The sequence below is a fragment of the Dipteris shenzhenensis genome, chromosome 31 (assembly GCF_047967505.1).
Source record: "Dipteris shenzhenensis isolate YYH24624 ecotype China chromosome 31, Dip_SZ_1.0, whole genome shotgun sequence".
NCBI lineage: Eukaryota > Viridiplantae > Streptophyta > Polypodiopsida > Gleicheniales > Dipteridaceae > Dipteris > Dipteris shenzhenensis.
The window spans coordinates 5,572,074-5,595,831 of NC_141626.1; the positions used below are offsets into that span (position 1 = coordinate 5,572,074).

Sequence of the window (23,758 nt, forward strand, 5' to 3'; positions counted from 1 at the left end):
GCAATATGTATGCTATCTCTACCATATATTAGGAGTGGATTCATGGCATCCAAGAAGAGTATATGCAGAATTCTAATGCAGCTCCCATATTTTCAGATTTGTAGAAGCCTTCTAGTCAGGGTCATCCGGAATTCAAATTGATTAATGGGTTGTTGTGGTGCCAGGACAGGATTTACTTAGTTTCAAACTCAAAATATAGATAGTTGGTTTTGCAAGAAATGCACTCCTCTCCCATGGTTGGACATGCGGCTATCACTAAAACATATGAAAGAATCAAGCAGAGCTTTACTTGGGAAGGCATGTGGAGAGATGTGGTTAAATACGTGGCTGAATGCTTGCCTTGCCAACAGAATAAACTGGACAGCATATTACCCGCAGGTCTCTTGCAGCCATTACCCATTCCGGAGGGCAAATGGACACACATAGCAATGGATTTCATCACATCATTGCCTTCTACAGAGAGGGGATCAGACAGCATCTTTGTTGTCGTGGATAGAATGACAAAACAAGCCCATTTCATACCCACTAAAACCCGGTATTCAGCATCACAGGTTGCTTGGCAATTCATTGAGCATGTCTTTAAGTATCATGGTTTCCCTCAAGAAATTGTCAGTGATAGAGATGCAAAATTTATGGATCACTTTTGGCAGGAGTTATTTACAGAAGTGGGTACGTTACTCACACCTAGCACCGCTTACCATCCTGATACTGATGGACAGTTGGAAAGTGTGAACAAATGGGTGGAGGAATATTTGAGGCACTTTTGTCATGATACTCATAAGTCTTGGGATAAATGGTTGGCACTTGCTGATTTTTTCTACTACAGTACCAAGCATCTCTCCATTGACCTGAGCCCGTTTGAGGCAATGTACGGATGCAAGGTCGGGATGCCTTCTTCAATTGTTGACATGGCTGTGAAAAATCAGCAAGCACGAAATGACTTGGAGAGAATGGATGCCCTTTTGTAGTTGGCAAAAAAGAATATGCAGGATGCCCAAGCCAAGCAGAAGAAATATGTTGGAATGGTCACCTCCCCATTTGTAAGCCCCCATATTAGGAGAGCATGGGGGAGGTGGACCTAGGGATGTATAGACTGCCACATGGGCAGAGAATGGGGCTGCCACATGGGGAGCACATAAGCTGTCATGTGGATAGGACAAGAAACCTTGTGCAGGAGAGATGGTGGGGGCATGTAGCCCTAGATCTGGCCCCGCAAGACGAAACATCAGAGCAGGCGTACGGCCTACAACAGGGCTCTGTGAAGGGTGCAATGACATCAACAGAGTACGGACCCACTGTACGGGGCTGTACGGAGGCCTACTGGATGAAGGACAGGGCTGATGATGTCCAGGCTGAAGGCGGGATCTTCAGTGGCCAAAGGCGCCTACATGGCAGGGCCTTTGGGCCTTGTATGGAGCCTGCAACAGGCCGGGAACAGGGCCAGCAGGTGGGCAGAGTGCCTGGGCCTATGGCGGGCTGCCACGTGACCAGACGGGTCTGAAGAACAGCCCCCAACCAGGTCAGTTTACAGACGGAGGGGGGGGGGGGGGGGGGGGGGGCAGACTGGTCGGCCCAAACAGACCAGCCAGTCGGCCCATTTAGGGCTGGCTGGTCGGTTGATTCTGTTGGAGATAAGTGCACACTAAGTGTACTATTTCCCTAGTCTACATTTGTCTAGTCTAGTCTAGTCTTTGTGTCTTGAGTATGTGCCATGTGGCACCTCTACAATTATCCCATAAGCACTCTTGCTTTATGTCTTGTACTTTGGCCCATATATTCATGGGTCACATCATTGCAATCTATCTAGCTTGTGTCTTGTCTACACTCATCTACAAGGTAACTCTTTGTCTGTCTTTCAATCTTGTTCTTATTTTACTTCTAGTTTTCTAGTTTCTAGTTCTTCCTTTTATATTCCTACATGGTATCAGAGCCATGTAGACCCCTCTTCTCTCCCCTCAGTCTGTTGTAGCCATAGCCGCCTCTTCTCAGATTTCTGCCCCGCTCAGCTGGTCGCCATCTCCATCTTCTGCCCGTCTTCTCCACGCTGCTGCCGTTCCTGTTCAGGTTGCCGCTGCAGATCTACCCGCCTCTTTCTGCCCCGCCATCTCTCTGCCAGATCTGCGCCACCACAGCACGCCATTGCGTTGCCAGATCTGCTGCGCACCATCTCTGCCAGATCTGCGCGCCATTGCTGCGCAGTTCCACTCTCTGCCAGATCTGCACGCCCATCATCTCTTGGCCCTGCTGTAGCTCCCGCTCCTGATGTCGCTCCTGCACCTGCATCAACGTACGTACAACTCGAAGTACAGCCAAGACTGTCCGTACAGTCCGTACGACTGTACGGAATCTGTACCTACGCGTACCATCGCTTCGACATTGTACCCTCTACTGGCAGTTCGCCCGTACCTCTTTCAACAGGCTGCACCTCTCCAGCTGCTGTTCGTGATCTGCGCCATTTTCACGGAGATCTGCGCCATCTTCACGGAGATCTGCGCCATCTGTTCGTGATTGCACGGAGATCGCCTGAGAGCTGCCCACGTCTTCCCTACGGCATTGCTTTGGAGCTCGCGCTGCCTGCACCTCCTGGACCGCGCCCCTTTCTGCGCCTCTGCCTCTGCCTGGGATTAAGGTACTATGCATTGCCTCTTTCAATTTGCTGAGCAGTCCTTTTTTTGTTGGTTCCTCATGCTTCAATGGGCTGTCACATGCTATGGCCTTGACAAGTGGTGAGCGAGCCGGCTTCTTGGATCTCTTCTTTCATTTATTTCTGCAATCTTGTAAGGGAATAGACACTGCCCTTGCATCTTAGAAAGAGGTAAGACCTTCCCACATGGCCTCTTCTACTCATTCTCTCATGTCTATTGACAAATTTAATGGGTCCAACTTTCATACTTGGCAAATCAAAATTAAGTGCCATCTTATGAAAGAAGGTCTTTGGGACATTGTTCACCGAGCTGCTCCCGAAGATCCCGACATTGAGCAAGTTGTCACTGCCAAGAACGACAAAGCCTATGCTATCATCTTGCTCGGTCTTGGAGATGATTACATTCATCACATCTCCGACATACAGTCTGCTCCTCAAGCATGGATCACTTTGGATACCCTTTTTAGACCCCGATCTAAAAACTCTAAGATTGCACTTATGATCTCATTCTTTGATCTACATATGCAGGAAGGAGCTACCATAGCCTCTCATGTCAATTATCTTCGCAGTCTTATGGTTCAGCTTGCATCAGTAAAGTCTCCCATCTCCGAAGATATTGCTATTGCTGTGCTTCTCAAAAGCTTACCTGACACCTATGCTACTCTTGTCACTACCTTCAAGTATCACAATAATCCTTCTCTTGAAGGTATCATCAATGCTCTCCAAGAGGAAGAAAGAACTCAACAACGAAAGGTAACTGACACTGCATTTTTAGCAAAGAAAGGAAGTTCTAAGGTAAGAAAGCCTTGCATCCATTGTGGCAAAACTAATCATATGGAGAAGGACTGTTTCAAGGCTCATCCATGCACCATTTGTGGCCGTGATAATCACCGGGAGAGGGACTGCTACTCCAAACCCTCTACCTCAGCCCCTGCATCTACCTCAGCCCATGTTGCTGCAACATCTCCATCAGCAGATCCTGCTGTTCCTTTGTTCCTTCCTCATATGATGAGAAGTGGGCTTTCTGATTACTTCATATTTCTTGTCTACCACTTTGACCACCGATGATGTAGGTCAAGGGATTCTAGTGTCTTGGTCTTTCTGTTTGTCTACAGTCAGTCTTCTGTCTATCTAGTCTTGTCTATCTGTCTATTTGTCTATCAATCTGACTGTGTTTTGTTTTAGATCCATCTTGTCCCTACCCTTGTGGACCCATATGAGGATATCACTTGAGGAGGGGTGTCTCAAGATCTTTGTCTGTCATGTCTTCTGTCTTGTCTCTCAGTCTATCAGTCTTTATGTCTGTCTTCTAGTCTTGTCCTTCTGTCTTACTCCTAGTGTCCACTTAAGGAGGGTGTTGGAGATAGTGCACACTAAGTGTACTATTTCCCTAGTCTACATTTGTCTAGTCTAGTCTAGTCTTTGTGTCTTGAGTATGTGCCATGTGGCACCTCTACAATTATCCCATAAGCACTCTTGCTTTATGTCTTGTACTTTGGCCCATATATTCATGGGTCACATCATTGCAATCTATCTAGCTTGTGTCTTGTCTACACTCATCTACAAGGTAACTCTTTGTCTGTCTTTCAATCTTGTTCTTATTTTACTTCTAGTTTTCTAGTTTCTAGTTCTTCCTTTTATATTCCTACAGGTTCAAGGGGGCCTTGTGCCCTATAAAAGGAGAGGCCCTAGGCCTCATTTCACATCCAACTATCCAGCAAGAAAAGGAGCAGACAGGAGCAGCCAGAAGCCCTCCCTTGGGCCTCACACTGGGGGTGAAGGAGAGTGGAAGTGAGCTGCAGACTAAGTTCACTAGAGGCTGGACCTTGGCTGTCTTTTAGGGCAGCAAGATGTTGTGATCACATCACTCGGAGCAGCCAAAAGTCAGCGGATCGGAGCAGCAGTAAGACCTACCTTGGGCCTATCTTCTAGAGGTGAAGGAGATACATCATAGCCTACAGACAAAGCTGAGAAAGCGCTGCCCACCTAGGCTGGCTTCCGGACAGCAAGGTGGAAGGGATCTAGACAGAGAGTCTACATATGCTCGAGGTGGAGCACGCGGGCTCAAAGAACTAGAAGTGCTTGACATTTAGTAGGAGAACCTTTTGGTATTGTATCTTGTCCTACTTTGTGGACGGTGGAAATATAAAGAGTTGCTTCTATATTTGTCTCTAAGCATTGTCTATTTACTGGCTTGCACATCTATGCACATAAGTTTAAGAAGTTTGTGATTCCACACCCCACACCACACTGTGTGAGCTCCTGGGCAATACTATTAGTCTTCCGCTGTGCGTACCCTCTGTTGGGTAATTTCTAACAAAATATGCGGATGAACGTAGGAGATATTTATCTTTCAAAGAGGGAGATTATGTGCATTTGCGTCTCCATAAGAACCATTATGCCTCGTTGAAAGGTAATACCAACACAAAGCTTGCTCATAGGTATTTCAGTCCTTACAAAATCGTCCGCAAGGTTGAAGAGGTAGCATATCAGTTGGAGCTACCCAGTACCTCCAAGATCCATGATGTTTTCCATGTGTCTTTGCTGAAACCACATGTGGGACAGCATATCCATGTTCTTCCTGAGTTGCCACCTATGGATGAGGAGGGCTACATCCTCTATGTTCCAGAGCGCATTGTGGGTTTCAGAGACCATGTACTCCGCAACAAGGTCTACATAGAGTATCTTATCAAGTGGTGGGAACTCCCTGAGGATGAAAATTCATGGCAGCCAGAAAGAATTGTCCAGGACCACCCCTATCTCCTACCGGGCAGATTAGTAGTGAGCGTTTGCTGCACCTTTTTTTTTTTGGACAGCCATGCTGTGGAATTTCGAGGGCAAAATTCTATGGGGAGGGACGGCTGTAATAAAGGAGGGAAAGGGGCAATTTAAAAGACCTTTAGAGGCCTCTTAGGTGGGAAATGTGGAGGGACTATATATAAATCCCCATCCACCCTCATTTGTACACACACTTTTGATATGACATTTAATCCTATCTACTCTCCCACCACCTTCCTGCTACCTGCTCCCTACACTCTCTCACCTTCTCCCCCCTCCCTACTCTCTCACTATCTCTCTCTACCCCTCATCCTTCTCTTTCTCCTCCCCCCTTTCCCTTCTCTTCTCCCCATCTCTCTCTCTTCTGCTAGGAGAGAGAGGAAGAGGTGGGGAAGAGAGGGAGGGAGAGAGGGAGAGAGGGAGTAGGCAGCAAGTAGCAGGAGGAGGGAGAGTAGATGGGATTAGATGTCACATCAAAAGTTTTACAAGAGTGCAAGGCTTGGACTTATATAGTCCCCTCCATTATCCCCTCTAACCTCACTGAAGCATCCCTAAATTGACCCCCTTTTCCCCTTCATTACAGCCATCCCTCCTCAAAAATAATTTTGCCCTCAAAATTGCAAGTGGTGGCTGGAAACAAAGGTTCCTTGCTGCTGCAAAAAGGTCATGAAACCACCCGATAGTTCTTGTTCCCATAAGCTGTAGCACCACCTGGGTCATGTAAGCGTTAATCCCACCTAGCATGCTCATCATCAAGACACTCCACAATTACATAGCCATTACTTGTCTCCATGGCGTCTACTTTGCATATCTCTTTATGCCTCGTTGTCCCCTTTTGCCTACATTGGGAGCATTCATTGCTTTTCCATAGATCCTCTACATCTATGGCTATGTTGTCTTGCCCAAATGCAATAAACTGAAAATCTTATTCATTATAGATGCTATATTCATTCTCAAACAGAGTCAGAAATTCTTGTGCTTCCTCAACATTCCAGGGATCTTCATTGCTCAAATGTAAGGCCTTCAACCCTAGGCTGTACTGCTGTAATGTCCTTCTAACCATGACACCCATGAGGTCTTTGAAGGCTTCCCATGTGTATGGCTTCCAACATGAAATCCTCATCATCAACCACGTGAGGGCATGGTGCATGCCATCATAAAGAATCTTGCCCTCATCATCCATTGGATAAAATCCTTCCAAAGTTGAGAGCCATTCTTCCCACTTATTGGGATTCTTGGTGTCTCCTTCGAATCTGTGAGCCATCAAAATATCTCTCAAGTGTCTACGACACTCTTGTCCAACCAGGCTCTTGCCATAATGTAAGGAAGACAACTTATCTTGACCACAAATGGTAGGCCCATGTAAGCATGGTGCAGATTTGTAAAAGGGAACATCAATGTCCCACTCAACCCGCAAAACCATGTGCATAGTGGGCACTTCCACATAAATCAGTCCAAGCTGCATTTGAGGTGGTGTAGACTCTATGTACAGCCTCATGTCTGACTCAGATTGAGGCCAACTTCTCTCATAGGCATTGTGCTGAAACACGGCTAAGAAATAAATGCTAGAGGGAAAGACTCTCCCAAAAGCATCCACACGAGGCTGGGATTTCCCAAATGGCAGTGGTGACGACAACCGGCCTCTATCCCCTACACGTAACTCAATGATATCACCACTTGGAAGAGTCACTCGTGGAAGTCTCTGGCTGAAATTTCCCATGGGCAAGATCATAGTGGACTGCTCACTGATAGGCTTCCCACAAATAGAAGGATCTAGCTGGTTGTGTTATAAATACTATACCTGCTGCCCAAAATGCACCTTGTGTAGGATTGCAATAAAACCACATGCATTAGTGTACCTTGGTGCTCTACTGACAAGGATGTAGCATTATCATGCCCTATGAGATCACCACCCTCGGATAGAGGCAAGTTTGCCTCATCCCCAACTATAGGCTTACCTTGGCCTCCTGCAATAGCACTTCCCTGTGCATTGTTTCCATCAAATTGCATATCTTCGTTGTTAGAAATGGACCAACAGAGGGTACGCACAGTGGAAGACTGATAGAATAGCCCAGGAGCTCACACAATGTGTGTGTGTGGGAGTCGAATCACAAACTTCTTTACTTAAAGTGCGTCACATAGATGTGCAGACTCATCAATAGACAATAATCCAGCTAGATATAGAAGCTACCAAAACAATATATTTCTGTCCAAAACTATGGACACAACAAAAGATAGATAGATCCAAAGTCCCACCAGAGCGTGGTCCTTTGATCTTACCACAAGGTACTTCTACTATCTGCCAGATATCTCTAGACTCAAGCCCGCGTGCTCCACCTCGAGCGTATGTAGACTTTCCGTCTCGATCCATACACCTTGCTGCCCTAGAGAACAGCCAAGGTCCAGCCCTTGATGAACTCAGTCTACAGCAACTCCTAGTCTCCTCTGCCTCCTGGATGTAGGCCTAAGGCTGTGAGTACAGCTGCTCCTGCTGCTCCTCTGATGGATGACCTGTTGAATGATTTATGCCCCCCCAAGGGGCCCCTTTTATAGGGGCAGATGGCTCCTCAAAGTCCACCGACCAGCAGGGTGCTGGCTGACTTAACTGCTCCTCCAACCGACCCCACCAGCCCTTGTTTATAGGGCTGTGGGCACACATTTTAGGGCTGTGTGCTGGCCGACCTGGCCAGCTTAGCCCTATATAAGGGCAGGCCACTAACCACTAGCCCTATATAAGGGCAGGCCACTAACCACTGGCCGACCTGGTTGGCCAGCCGACCAGCCAGCTTAGCCCTATATAAGGGCAGGCCACTAACCCCTTTCCTGCTCCACCTGGCCATCTGGGTGCCCTGCATACCTGCCCTCCTGCCAGGCCTATTGCAGGCCATAGATCTGCCCACAAACCTGTCCATTGGTTTTCGCCTTTGCTGCTGCAGCACCCCGCCATGTGTTGCCATCCATCAGCGCCATCTTGCTGCTCTCCAATCGCCTTCTGCCAGGCGAAATCCAGGGCCAGATCCCCATCATCTTTCCTGCACAGAAGCTCCTCTTGATGCAGCCTCTGTTTGCTGTAAGGTGCTGCCCATGTGGCAGCCCCCTCTCTCTGTCTTCTCTGGGCATATCTTGCCCTAGGTCTCCCTCCCCCATGCTGTCCTCATATGGGGGCTTACAGATGGGGAGGTGACCTTTCCAACATTCATTACCTTGCTGCTGGGCACATATATTCATTATCTTGCTGCTGGGCACTAATGTACTGCTGAGGACAGTGACTATTTAGACCAATGTGGTTGTGCAAGGGCTTCCATTTTCTTAAGTGTCATAACAGCCATCTTCCTTTTGATTTCCAGTATCTTCACAATTTTGGCTACTATTAAGGTGTCATAAGAGCGATCTTCCTTCAGGTTGTACCATGTAGTTGCCGCTTTTGTCATTGTCAGTGGTCATGAACATATAAGCATCAGTTGTAGGTCTTTGCCATCTGGTATTATCCTTGAAATCTGCATGCTTGGCCTAGTTTCCATCCCCACCATTAACTTCAGTCCCAGACGAATGCATCTCCGCTGTCTGCTTCATGAGCATGGCATGTAAGCTGAGCAACTCAAACTTTGATTGCCCTTTGATGTAGGCTTGTCTCTGATAACCTTGTGGGAGTCTAGGAGACTCCTTGAGTGGATTATTTGAATAGGCATGTGTCCCAAACCCACCAAGTTTGGTCAATGCATCATGCTTATCCATGTCAATGGTGACAAGCTCATGTTCCATGTTAGTGGCCAAAATTTCATGTTGCCCATGGGAATCACCCACAAACAAGGGATAGGCTGTCTCTTCCCTCAGTGTAGGTAAATGGAGTTGGCCTTCTGTAGGATTTGCCAACACAAAGGGGACCTGGTGGCTGGTCAACATAGGAGCACCATCCTTGCTAGCATCTGTGTGGTCTTCTATAGTTTCTTCCCTTATTGAGACCATGCAATACTCAATAATCACCTCCTCCTCGAAACTGTCCTCAAAGTTTGTATGCCTAAAAGTATCAAGTGTAAGTGCATCCACATCCTTACCTTGCTGGTCAACATATGCATCTTGATTCCTATCACAGATTTGCTCATCATTGCTTGGGTCATCATCTATCTTTTCATCCATCAAGCCTGCTTCATTGTCATTGTTATGTAGGCTTGTTCCATCACCCTGCATATAGGCATTTCTTCTATTAGGATGCTGAACTGCCACGGCATCATATGGAGCAATGTATTGTTCCTGCAAACTGATATAACAGCCCTTCTCTTGCTGTGCATCTTTGTTTCCATCATGTGGGCTGCTGTTTGCATTTGGGCAGCTATCCCCACAAAACCTTTTTGTATTTGCAGCTGTAATCACCTGAAACCAACCACATTTTGTCCTGAATACGGAGACATCTTAATGGCTCTGAAGTATGATTTGGCTGCGTACTAGGGAGAGTCATAGCATGACTGGGCTGCACAGGCGGCATTACCAGCATTGGCATAATTGCATTCTCCTCACATGTTCGGTGTCTATTTTTATAGGCTTGCTTAGCCTTTGGCAAAACTCCCCTCGGCATCATAGCTCCAACAACAACTGGCTGCTCTATGGCATTAGCATAGAAGGACATCTCTGTCAAACCTAAAAGCTGAATATGTAAAGTACCACCACCATCATATATATCTCGGCCATGCAAGGTGTTTCCTGCATGCAATGCACTAGGGTAGCTTCAGCCTGAGGAAGATTCACAGGCCAAAGGAATCCTTTTGATTACCATCAGCAATTTGTTGGTACCCCATTACATTGGATGTGTTGCATCAAGTATTTTCTCCTTTTGGGCTAATTGACAAGATTGTCATGCATCAATTTTCAGAAGGTTTCCAAGCGGAAATACATCTTGTCTCACAGGCTAAGCATTTTGCATGTTGCTCAAAGCCCTCCATAAGCTGCCCAAAACTAGAGACATGTTGCCCCATGTTCCATCCATGTATGTTGGATAATAGAGTTGTTCCCCGTGCCCAATGTATCATAGTTGCCAGCCGAAACGGAAACGGAAGAAACGGAGTTTCCGGCCCCCGCCAAAACGGAAACGGAAGAAACGGCAATATGATACAATTTATGTATAAAAATTTATTTTTTATACATAATATAATTATCAATAGAGTGCAAATCATACATAATACAATTATCTGAAATCAACATGTATCATGACTAACAAGTTTGACATTACAAGAATCTGAAATTTAGAAGTTTGAAGTACTTTAAACTTAGCACACAAGTTGAAACTTAAAACTTGAAAGCATCCAATGTCCAGACTCCATAGATGATCATGATTCATGATCCACAAATTTCATGATCATGAGTCATGAGTCATGCAAGACTCAAAATAAAAGCACCCATGGAATGATATTAAAAAAAGCAGCTGCCACCTGGCACCAAGGTCCAAAGTATACTCAGTAGTAAGTATTGTATCTACTATCATAAAAAAAGAAATAACATAGTCTAGGAATCAAGATGCATCATGCTGCAGCCTGCAACCTGCATCTTGCATGCATGATGCATCTGAAGTGTCATGACTAGGAGTAGGCTAGCACTGTAGTCTGTACAGTCGTAGTCATGTGACAAGGACCAAGGTACATCACTACTGATCATCTGCATCATCCATGGACTCCTCGTCATCGTCATCCTCTGCCTCCTCAGATGAGCTTGAGGCATCTCTATCACTGTCTGAAGAAGAATCATCAGCATCAAGATCAAGACCATCGGGTGCAACTGAAGTACTAGCACCATCTCCAGATGGTTGAGTGTATGATCGTGTGTGGTGTGCTGGTGCTGACAGCTCCTCATACAACATGGTGTATATGTCCAGCTCCTCCCGTGGGATATCTGGTATGGCCATCTTCTCCACGTCCACCTTGTCTACATTCACTTGGCGAGGTTCGGGGCAGCCGGCGGCGAACTCAATGAGACGGAGGTTGCAATGATAAAACACCAACCGCTCCAATTGAGCCGTGCTCAATCTGTTCCTCTTCTTTGTGTGAAAGAGGGCCCAAGTGCTCCAGTTCCTCTCACAAGAACCGGAACTGCAATCCTGTGAGAGAACACATATCGCAAGGCGTTTCTGCCATAACCCAATTAAGCAAAGATAAGTATCAGGAACTTGATAACTTTAAACATATTTGTAGTAGATAAAACTTCAAATTACTTAACGACTAACTTCAAATTACTTAACGACTAAGCTCTAACTAGTGGCGTTGTGACTTGTCTCTTACCAAAGTAGGAGTACAGTTGCCATATTTCTCCCACCAGGAGACAGGCTGCAACTGTGTCTCTCGGAGCCTAGCCATAGGTCAACCAAAGGAGAGGCTGTGATTGCAGAACAATAGAAGTTCATCCTCCATTCTTCGTTGCATCTCCAAGTCACCACCCGTCCAATTTTGTAGATACTGTTGCATCCCCTCCTCCAACTCGTCATTCTCATATTGCTCTTGACTGCGCCAGAGGGGATGCAATACATGTGCCACCGCATGGATTGGGCGGTGGAACCAATTCCACCGCTTATTCCATATAGCACGGATGGACTAAACCCTAAATCATGCCACAAGAAATTAGAATGCATTATGCATGCAAAATTCATAGACTATAGATAATAGTACATACATAATATATATCTGAAAATTCCATGCTTCATGATAACAAATTGCAATTTAGTAACTGCAATAATTATACATATTACAAAAGTAAAAAGTCTTACTTATCACGCGATAGGGAAGTGTTTCTGTTGAGGGCCTCTCCAATCTTGTCCATAAACTCGCACAAGAGCCCTAATGTGCTTCCCTCCATGTCCGTGATGCGAAGCACCGTGTAGATAGGATTAATCGATTTGATTAATGCCTCCGCCTGATTCCACCAAGACTCATCCATGATCATGCGGACAAATTTGATAGACTTTGCTTGGCCTCTATCATCCCAATCTCCCCACTCCCGAGACACAACCGTGCATAACAAGCCTTGGCGCACTCACACAAGCCTCTCCACCACTATGAACATGTAAGCAAACCTTGTGGCTGGAGGTTTCAATAGCTCAAGGTCACTGTAAGCCCGATAGATGCTGAGGACTTTGGGTCTCTTCGTGACAAACTTCACGATACTGCTAGCTGTGGAGAAGATGGCATCAATCCAAGGTATCTTCCCTAGGTCCTTGATCAAAAGATCCAAGGCAATGTGAGGCACAGGGTATCCACACAATCTTAGGGAACTCATCTTCTAGCATGGCACCCATTGACACACAATTGCTGCCATTATCTGTCACCACCTGCACCACATGCTCAACACCTATCTCCATAATGGCTGCCCATAAATGCTCCCAAATATACAACCCTATAATCACTGTACCTACAGTGGAAGCGTCTATGGCTCTCAAGAACATGGTTCCCTTGCAAGAAGACACTAAAATATTGTACACACTCCTCCTGCGTGCATCTGACCATCCATCGCATAAGAGTGTGCATCCATATTTTTTCCAAGTCTCTTTCAAGGGCTTCATTTGGTCTTCCACACATTCCCTCTCTCTTCTTAGCTCTCTTGTCCGCAAGGCCTCATATGTAGGCCCTTCCCATTCATACCCAATGAGGCTTATGCTCTCATGGCCTTCCTCCATCATGTAGTCTTCGCCACATGAAAGGGTATTGCACACTGTATGAAGAGCTTTGTGAGCTCACTAGCCTCCTTCACTGCTTGCTTTTGCAAGCGTGCTTGAATGCTAGACCTTTGCAGTGATCCTCTTTTTCCCGCACTAGCATCCACACTAATTGATCCATGTGGCAAGGGTGTTCTTGTAGCACTAGGACCCGCGCTCGATGTAGTTGATGCCCCTCTACTTCTCTTTGCAGAACCCAATGTGTTGGCATCCTCCAATGGCTCAGTGTCAGCAACCTCTTCTTCATCTTGCAGCCCTTGCCCTCCACTTTTTGCAGCCATGCGCACACGTTTCCATTCTGTTAGGCCACCTTTCACTGGAGTAGGCACAAACTCACAAGATCCTACATCCTTGCTGGGAACACCTGCTAGATGGTCTTTCACCCGTGTGACAGACCCCGTTTTGCTTATGCCGCAATAGTTGCATCTCCACTTCTTGGAGCCACCGCCTCCTTTATAACTATCCAGGAGGGAGACATGGACCCAATAAGCATCTCTCGGCATTGAGGAGGATGGAGAGGTCATAAGTGAGAAAGGATGGAGAGGTAGAAGGAGGATGGAGAGCTCAGAGGTAAAAGAGGATGGAGAGGTGGAAGGAGCCTGGAGAATCAGAGGTAGAAGTGAAGGAGGATGGAGAGGAGGAGGATGGAGAGGTTACAGGTAAGATTAAAGAGAGGATGGAGAGAAGAAGGATGGAGGGATGGAGAGCACGCTGCCAAGCTGCAGCTTGCAAGATGGAGAAGATGGAGAGAAGGATGAAGAGGATGGAGAGAGAAGGATGGAGGTCCGAGGAAAACGGGATGGAGAGTCCAAGAGCAAAGGATGGAGGGATGGAGAGAGCTTAGAGAAGGTGGAGAGAGCAGCAAGGATGCATAGAAGGAGTGCAATGGGCGAAAAAAGGAGCCAGGCGGCGAAATTGCAATTTTGGGGGTCTAGGTCAAAAACAGGTTTTACGAAACGAAACGCCGTTTCCGTTTCTTGCCAAGAAACGGCCGTTTCTGGCAACTATGGATAACACCCCAAAAGTGCCACGTGGCATTACCTTTTAGCCTAGATTACATAGCTCTAACTAACATTAGATAAATGCCCAAAGGGGGCTAAAGTTAATAAATGCTTTTTGTTTTTTTTGTTCTTTTTTGAGGGGGAGGGGATTAGGACCTAGCAAGCAGCTAGGAATAGAATCAAGTCTTCTAGGGAACTGGGGTGCATTCTCTTGCACACTCAAAGAACAAAATACGATCAAGTCTGATGCTGGGTAACCCAAGCTGGGCTTAGAGGTGTGTATGCAGAGTGCTATGGCTGGGAGGTGACACTCTCGGGCACCTATAGATGGCCTTGTATGTAACGGTTTAGGATTGCTACATCAGCTACCAAAAGGAGGCCCTAAAGCTGCCATCATTCTCCCTCTTTATTAGAGCTTCAGTGGACTATTGGACATGTGCTGTGCAAAAGGCAGCCCATACATGGCTCAATGAAGTTCCTCTAAACATGCATAAGACCGGATCCATAGGTGCCCTCAGTGCAGACCAATATGTAAGTGGAGAACAAATAGAAAGCTTTCATTCACAAAGCATAGCAATGTAACCATGCACTTAAGCAGGCATGAAAATAATAGCAGCAACTAAATTTTTTAGATAATAGCTTTCAACATCTAGAATATACCTCCCCAAAAGCTCCACGACCGATTATTGTCAGAGGCTCAAAATCATCCATACCCAACCTTTGCCTTTGCAAGCGCATATTTTCGGTCTCTTTTCGTTCCAACTCCTTTATAAGGTTCTGATGCTCTTCCTCAGAGAGTTCCGCATCTTTCAACTTCTGTTCCAACATCCATCTTCTGATAAAAGGAAGACAGAATATGAATGTAAATGAATTAAACAAGCATCACCCAACAGATACAAAAGATGAAAAATGTGTTCTCCTCATATGTAGAGCTTGTAAATAAGATTAAGTTATAAAAGAGGGATTAAGAGAAACAATTCAGTGCAGCAGTAAGTTATCTAAAATAGTTTTCTAAAGCGAAGGGCAAAGCAAGTGTCAAAAAGGTACACTCAAAATCTTGAACCGTAAGTAAGCATCCTGTGTAAAGGTAATCTTCTTTAGCTTAAAATAGCATTTCAGAGTTCAATACATCAGTCAACTGCCAAATTTTTTGAAGAAACAGACCCCCCCGAAGAAACGGATGGAAACAATCCAATGCATGAAGCCCGAGGGCGATACTCTTCTTCCCCAACTAGATTGTAGTCAGATATCTAACAGATTCAGGAAAATACTCAATGAAATATTGATAGTGAATCAAGATAGTCTGCAAATCCCAAGTAGCTCTGACAAATAAATCTAATAATGTAGCAAATACTACCGAGGGAGTTATAAGAACTTGTGCATGAACCCGGATATCTTGTATTTGCCAATGGAGAGGTCAACCCACTTCCATGCCTGATACTTGAAAGACTATCAATCCCATCAATGGGCAATCGCTCACAGTTAGTATTACCTCCTGAGGATTTTACATGAAAAGAAATGATTTGTAAATAATAATCAGATGGATTTCTGATAGCTACATATATCTCCTGGAGATTATTCCTATGAGAGAAGCACAGTATGTCAGAACAATTACATTTACAAACTAAGACTTCCATAACAGGATTCACCTTGCAGATGAGCAGGTTTCCCGCTGCTAGCTTCGCCAGCCCTTCCCACCCAGATCTGTGCCTCCCCTCTTCCAACCATCCTCCCTTCCACCCAGCTCGCGGCTCCAGCCCATATACTGCGCCTCCCTCATCTTCTGCCCGCCTTACGTGCCTGTTCTTGTGTGCCCCCCCCCCCCCGCCTTTTTCCAGCACGTCTCGTGGCCAGCCCCTCAACTAACCGGGTGGCAGCTGTTTCTGCCAGCCCCTGGGCTAAGTAGCTGGCTGGCAGCTGTTTCGCAGCTCCTAAGGCCACTTGTGGGTGCCTCTCCTCTCTACCTCAGTCCTTTGCCACCCCCAGGCTATAAGTGGCCTGTTTGGGGGCTCCTTTCCACCCTGCAGCACCTTGCAGCAATTAGAGGGCCTTGTCCTCCCATTAGCCCTCTCTTTCACCAGTTTTTTTGCCAACCTCAAGGTAACAGGTCAACCCCGCCCTTTTCTCTTCCATCCCCTCTCTTTCTTTCTGCCTCCTTATCCCTCGCGGGTTCTGCCTTTACCTTGGCTTTCTCCATTCCCCTCCCTCTTTGTCACTAACTTCCATCTTTCCTTCATCATTCTGCATTTTTTTAATGTGGCGAAAGAGTGGAATTTCTAGTATGCAGCTATAATCCCAATCTTGAGGACAATTCATTAGTGTGAGTGATAGTACAAGTGCAATTTGGTATTTTGACAGTGGTGTATCAAGGACATAACTTGTAAGAATAAAAACTCAGCAAGAAGCCCCAGCAACTGAGACTACTTCTGCAGAATAAGGAGGAGAAGCAGCCTGCCCCCCTTCAACTCCACCTTTCAGCAAGGCCCAACCTCCACCATCTTCGAACAAGCAGCCCGCTTTTGAAATTCATCGTTTTTGGCTCAGAGTAATGAAGTGCCTAGTGCATGTGTACTCTTTCAAGCACTCCTTGGCACACAAGCACTTGTATCTTCCATTTCTGCAAGTGATTACGCTTCTGCACGTTGTCGGCTAGTGTAACATGCAAGGGTTAATGATAGTGTAATCGCAACGAGACCTTCTTTAAACCTTACTGCGAGGTGTATGCGTATGCACCACACACACACACACACAGAGCTTTCAGGGTTAGAGAAATGGAGGATTGGGCCAATGTATCCACTGAGGGATCCCTGCCCCAAATAGGGGAGAATTTGCTTTATACTTGGAGAACCCTTAAATACAAAACACTTCTCAAGAGGGACTGAATGCAACTGTGAGGATGACCTCGAACACTGACAGCTCACCCACGAATGCCTGACAGACCAGCCATGATCAAGGCCCAATGCTGCCCACACCGTCAATGTAGACCAATATGCAGGGCTATTGAACATACTCAGAAAACAACTCCTCTCCTACATGGATGTTCCTAAGGTATATCAGTCTCATGTGTCACTATCTCCCTCTATGCTGTCTCATCTCCATCAGATAGAGACCAAACGCAAACCTGGTCCTGGAAGTGAATCAGCTGGGAGAGAGGCCCAAACTTGTGTCTCTCCCTCGGATCTCAGCGGAGCTGCGTGAGTGAGAGAGGTGAAGGGAGGATGGGAACTGAGAGATATGGAGCTAGATAAAACTGTGTGAAAGCTGAGAGATGTGGAAATGAGAGAGAGCTGAGAAAAGAGCTGAAGACTGGAAAAGGAAAGCTGCTGAAACAGAGTCCCAACCTGTGTACCTCCCTCGGATCTCAGCGGAGCTGCATGAGTGAGAGAGGTGAAGGGAGGATGGGAACTGAGAGATATGGAGCTTGAGAAAACTGTGTGAAAGCTGAGAGATGTGGAAATGAGAGAGAGCTGAGAAAAGAGCTAAGAAAGAGCTGAAAACTGGAAAAGGAAAGCTGCTGAAACAGAATCCCAAACCTCTGCTCCGAGCCCGGCTATGGTGCTGCGTGGACACCCTCTTTCAATCGCTCTTGGGACTGCTGGGATATGCTACTGTCCTGCAGGGATTTCTGGAGGGATTTCTGAGAGATAAGGAGCTTGAGAAAACTGTGGAAGCTGAGAGATGTGGAAATGAGAGAGAGCTGAGAAAAGAGCTAAGAAAGAGCTGAAAACTGGAAAAGGAAAGCTGCTGAAACAGAATCCCAAACCTCTGCTCTGAGCCCGGCTATGGTGCTGCATGGACACCCTCTTTCAATCGCTCTTGGGACTGCTGCGACATACTGCTGTCCTGCAGGGATTTCTGGAGGGGCTAGAGGCTGCACCGGGCTGGAGAGGAAGGCTGAACTGCTGAGGAACTGGATACTGAAATGAGGGGGCAAGGGGCCCGTTTTATAGGGGCTTGTAGCGGCCTGGTTTGGGCCAACCCACTAGCCCTAACTGGCCAACCAGCCGGTCAGCTGGTTGGCTGGCTGGTTGGGGCCTTTATAGGCGCCTTCCCCAGCCCCTATTCACTTGCTTGGAGCTGCCACAAGGGACCCTTTTGGGGCTCCTACCTTGGCTGCTCATGCCTCTTCCCATAGGCCTTGGGGGGCCTTCCGTGCTCCTACCCTGAGACCTAGACCTAGCTAAACCCTAAGATGGAAACATTAACCTACTGAGTCCTCTTGTGGGTACAAGTGAACAAGGACTAACCTAAGACTTGAGAGACTAACCTACATAGCACATGCCTGACTGTCCCTTGACTAGGGCTCACTGTGGGGTCACGGCATACAACAAAATCACTTAGATTAGGGATCTACTAGCACTTGTCGATGTAGCCCGGTGTCACCTTGCCCCCAAGTGTAGGGGTGCATGTGACAGCTAGCCCGTGCATGTATTGAAGACTTGGAAGATAGCTTTCATTGAAAAGTTACGGCATCACTAGTGCAGATCATAATGGTGATTGCAGCAACCAAACCAAGACTCACATTTAGCTGACCATGGCTTGAGCATTTGTACAAACGTGGTGATTTCCTTATCCAACAACAAACACCTTGTAAACACGAACATGCATGGAGACCTAGCTGGACTGTCTCAGCTACCTTCTTGAAATCATTCTAAGGAATATCTCTACCTCAAACTAGGCTCCAAGGATGGGACAAGACTCTGATACCATGCGAGATAACTTCCACAATGCAAGAACCCAGTGACAAAGGAGAGGCAAGAGAAGCTAGTACATAAATCAAAAACACACTATTGACATGAAGGTGGTGGCTTCTATTTGAGCCAACCATATACAAGAGCTCCGGACAGCTAGTACAAGGGATGGAGGGCTGGTGGGCTTCTTGGAACTAGGCCCAACCACCCAATGCAGAGAGCTTCTAGAAGTCTCATCTTCTGAAGAAAATCTTATGTCCTAGAAATCTCTAAAGGTAACATTGATTCTTCCAAGTTCGATAATGTTGTTGATCTTCTTACCTACAATGTAAAGGCATACAATACAAGCTCTCACACCATGATTCTTAGCAACAGGCTCTAGATAGCTTTGAAGCTAGAGATAATTCTACATCCTCTCTAGACATTTTATATGTTCTTGAACTATCTACAATGATCTAACCCCTTCTCATAAATCATTGCTATTATATAGCATTTACAAGCTCTCCACATGTTTTATCCAATAGTGCACACCTTGATCTGTACCGCACACAAATCCTGTATCGTTTGAAAGTAAATGATGCTCACTATGCAAGCCACTCGCAAATTTCAAAAACATAAAAGATATTGCAAGAAATATGTAGCCTTTAATGTAAATACATGAGCCATTATGGTTTTCTATAGCCACTTGTGAATTTCAAAAATGTAAAAGATATTGCAAGAAATATGTAGCCTTTAATGTACATACATGAGGAAATAGCCGTTATGGTTTTCTATAGTCAACCTGGCAACCTTGGGGTCGTCGTACATGTAAAATGAGCAACCTAGGGAGTAAGTTTGGTTGTAAAAGTGAAGTTATCCATGAGTAGCCTACACTCCAAATGAAAATCAAGCTAAATCTAGCTCGTCTATATTTCAATTTTTAAACAACAGTTGCTCATACAAATTGCACAAGGTCCAATATCAATAAAGACGGGACACAAATTCATCCAATCCGAACAATAAATCAAGGATAAGTTTTTCGAACCAATGCAACAGGGCCTATCTTTAAATATTAAAGTGTGAAGTATAAGGTCAATTTACTGGCATTACGATCCTGAACAGAAAATTCAAAAATGATGTTACAAGCAAACGACTTAGACAGAGCTCAAACCAAATGGATAGAGACATGAAGTCCAATCAGGACAGTCGGTAGTGTAAGAACATAGAGTAAACCAACTAAAGAGAGTGGTTCTTCTATGATGTCCTTCAAAAGAACGTATGACAATATCATAAAGAAACACAACGCCAAAAAGAATTGAGCACCTTTCCTTTCGTTCTTGCAAGCTCTTCATTTGCGTCTTGTAGTGGTTTTCTATATACTGCTTAGCTGCGGCAACTTTTTGCCGTGTTATGCTCGATGGTAAACTTTCCTCTGGCACGACTGCTCCCTGCGCAGGCGATGTTGACCCCTCAGGAGACAAACGTAAGGCTCCAAAGCCGCCTTCAACAGCGGTGGCGACGGGTCTAAAGGTATCTAGCTTAGGCCAAGCATGAAGCTCCTGATCCCCCATTGCTTGTGGAGGGGTGGGATAAAAGACCATGCGAGGGCCACCGGGGCGAAGTGAACAAGATCAAAAGGCGAATGCAATCACGGGAAGAATGAATGGAACGACGGTGGGAGTTTGAACTTTAGGTTTGGCGCACATTTCTGACCCTTGACTTAGTGTTGTGTGCTTAAACATAAATCGTTGACTTATCCTTGGTAATAATGATAGCGCGAATGAAAATTGACTGTTTGACCCCACAGTCTAGCATCGACATTCGCACCCTCGTTTTCCATGAATCATTCCTACCGTTTGATTGCCCAATGCCAATGGGTTTTTGGCCTCCCGAGGGGGTAGGTTTATGTAAAGTGCCTCCTGTGTTGAGAGCGGCAAAATCTCAATTTTTGATTGGTTTAAGTTTACTATTCTTTGATTGGTTGATTTTGACTTTCTATTTTGTTTTGATTTGTGATTGGTTGGGTCATGTGATGTCCACCTTTTTGGCTTGCCCTGTGAGGGTAGGCTTTAGTAGAGTGATCATTTCCTTTCCAAAGGCAAAATTCGGTAATTTTGAGGTTTATTTTTTGTATTTTTTATTATTGGTGCAAGTTTCACTTGCTATTTTCATCCCTTGAATTTCTCCATCTCTCTCTCTCTCTCTCTCTCTCTCTCTCTCTCTCTCTCTCTCGCACGCACACACAGATTTCTGCCCTCTTTTCCATGCTACGCATCCAATTTATCTTCTTTTTCCCTATTTTGGATCTTGGGTAGGCCTTATGAATGATTTTCATCATTTATATTATTCTTGCTATTTTCCTCTCCATGTCCCAACTTACTATTTCACTCCCTACTTTTCCCCTCTCAACTATTGGTGGACTCCCAACTTACTATTTCATTTGAATGACAAAAGTCATTCAACTTGTTTTTCACACAAAAAAGAAAATGATATTAATAAAGAAAAAAGTATAAACGCTATGCTCTGAAAGAGCAGCATGAGCTAGAAAGAAATCATTCTTTCTCCTATAATCTAAGATCCTCAATAGTTCGAATTGCAAATCCCTAGAAAGCGAAGTCGGAACATGGACCCTAGCAAAAACCACAACATTACAAGTGACCCACATTCAGTGCACTACAACAGCTCGAAACACACTCCACAACCTGAACTGTGGCTCTGTAAGCCTCCCACGATCACCCAGAAAGGCACTTTTTCCAACTAAAAGCAATAGAGATGTGACTCCGAGACAGCTAGTTGATGATAAACCTCCACAAGGGCCAGATGACAAGGCATCCCCAAAATAGATGAAAATGAGACTCAACCGCTACCCTACAGAGTGGGCGAACCGGCGAGACATCAGCCTTCCATTTTGCAATTCGATCCATGGTAGGAAATTTAGATACCAACAAACGCTACAGGACAAAATTGAGCTGTAAGGAAGAAGAGGACTTGCGGCCGCATAACCCACATGTTAAGTGAATCCCGAGGAGCAAAGGGTCTCTAAGCTAACATTACATCATGGGCAAGACTTGATTCCAGCAACTGATTAAAATCTCGAAGAGTATAAAAGTGAACTCGCTTCCCCCTTTCATTGACCCAATAACGAAGATCTGGAGAAAGAGAGACAGTGTGGCTAGTTGGCCAACCAGACCGAATCTTGTTGAACAAGGAACGCATAAATAAACTCTCCCTTGCAAAAAGGTTAAAGCGAGGAGTGAGCACCTCCATTAAAAGCCAATCTTGAGCTCCGGCATCCCATAAATCTGACCAAAGAGCAAGACCACGTTGATACAGCTGCTTTGCTAATTTGGGAAGGAGCCATGAAGCTAACATAGCTAGTTTAGGTCATTCTCAATGGACATGCTAAGTGTTAGGAGAATATGCAGTTAAAAAATAGGGCCAACACCATGAGATCTATAAACAATCAACAACAACACCAACAACAACATTAGATCAATATCAATGAAATAAAAAGCTAGGTTATCAATAGCATCAACATTGAAGCTAGGTTATCAATATCAATTAAATAAATAGCTAGGTTATCAATAGCATCAACATTAAAGCAAAGATGTTCCATGAAGTTATTATGAGCGAGATTGCATAAAGAAATAGTATGATTTAGGAGGTTAGTAGAAGAATGACAAAGTAAATCATATGGAAAGAAGTACCTTCCATGGAGACATTCACAATCACAATTTTCACAAGGAAAGAAAAGTAATTTTCATTAATTAGTATTCAAATCAACAATATCACAACTAGGATAATAATATAAAGAAGCATATTGTAATTGAAAGCATTGAAGAAGAAATAGAGCATCATCCAACTCAAGAAGCAAGTTCTTCAAGTGAATGTAGCTATCATGTCATCAATGCAAAATTTGATAGTCTTGAGACCCTTGGTAGGCTCATGGAAATGCATCGTCACACATGACAAGCCATGAAGACTGATTTGCAACAATGGATCCATGAGAAGGATCAAACAAGATGATCTACATCGTTGACCATACCCCCAAATCAAATCCAAGGAGAGGGTACAAATAGACAAGGTTTTAAGCAAAAAAAGAACGATAGGTGATGTTCTATATGCTCCCAGATCTAGTAATAATTTGTTTTGAATTGGACTTACAACAGAGAAAAGCTATAGGGTGATCCCTAATGGTGATACATGTGTGATAAGAGACAAGAGATAAGATAGTGAGCTTGTGGAAAATTAATGAAAGAACACAAACTATTTAGGGCGATAGTATTAGCTCCAAATTTGCTTACAACATTCACTAAATACCAACCTATGCTAGTTTCAAGCTAATGACACAAGAGGTATGGCGATGTTTGACAGAGCTAAAGAATCTAAATATGGTCATCGGTATTTTGTGGCTCAAATTTTAGGAAAAGTCAATAAAGTGTGTTCTTCTAGCAAACAAGATAGACCTAGTTCCTAGAGTAAGAGAAGTTCTTTACATGTGGGGATATGCTCAAACTAGAATAAAAGAATCCATGGTGCATTATATTATGTCATAGTTATAAATGAATATAGCAATACTATTGATTCTACTTTATCAAAGATAAATTAAACAAATTTTTAGTTTCAAAAAAGTTTAAGTCATGGTATAAAAACTAATAGCTTAGAAAGATTAAAGCATTGAGAGTGGTACATATATATGTTTTCAATATTCTCGAAGTTTGTATCTAGAATACTGCTAGAGCCATGCTTAATTTATGAGCTTAAATTACATATGCAAATGTAGCACAACTAAAAGCACAAGAGTAGAAATAAATAATAAAACACTAGCAAAAAGCACAAGAGGCATGCTTAATTTACCAACCAACTCAATATCGGACTGAAGCCAATCTATTAAGAAACCCAATACAAAGTGTGACTCATCATGAGTATTTATTGGAACAAACTAAAACTTGGGCATCTCACAAATTTTTTA

The 23,758-nt window shown here is 44.8% G+C and overlaps 1 protein-coding gene across 1 annotated transcript in view; it reads right to left on the reverse strand.

The window, feature by feature from the left end:
* LOC147880945 (uncharacterized) overlaps positions 1-20,457 on the reverse strand; it is a 108,475-nt gene extending 88,018 nt beyond the window's left edge. The window contains exons 1-2 of the mRNA XM_087402436.1: positions 20,110-20,457; positions 14,777-14,951 (exon numbers count right to left, since the gene is read on the reverse strand). Of these exons, the coding sequence (XP_087258562.1) occupies positions 14,777-14,951; positions 20,110-20,387 (453 nt within the window). The 5' untranslated portion in view covers positions 20,388-20,457. The remainder of the gene's footprint in view (positions 1-14,776; positions 14,952-20,109) is intronic.
* Between the last annotated feature and the right edge of the window lie 3,301 nt (positions 20,458-23,758).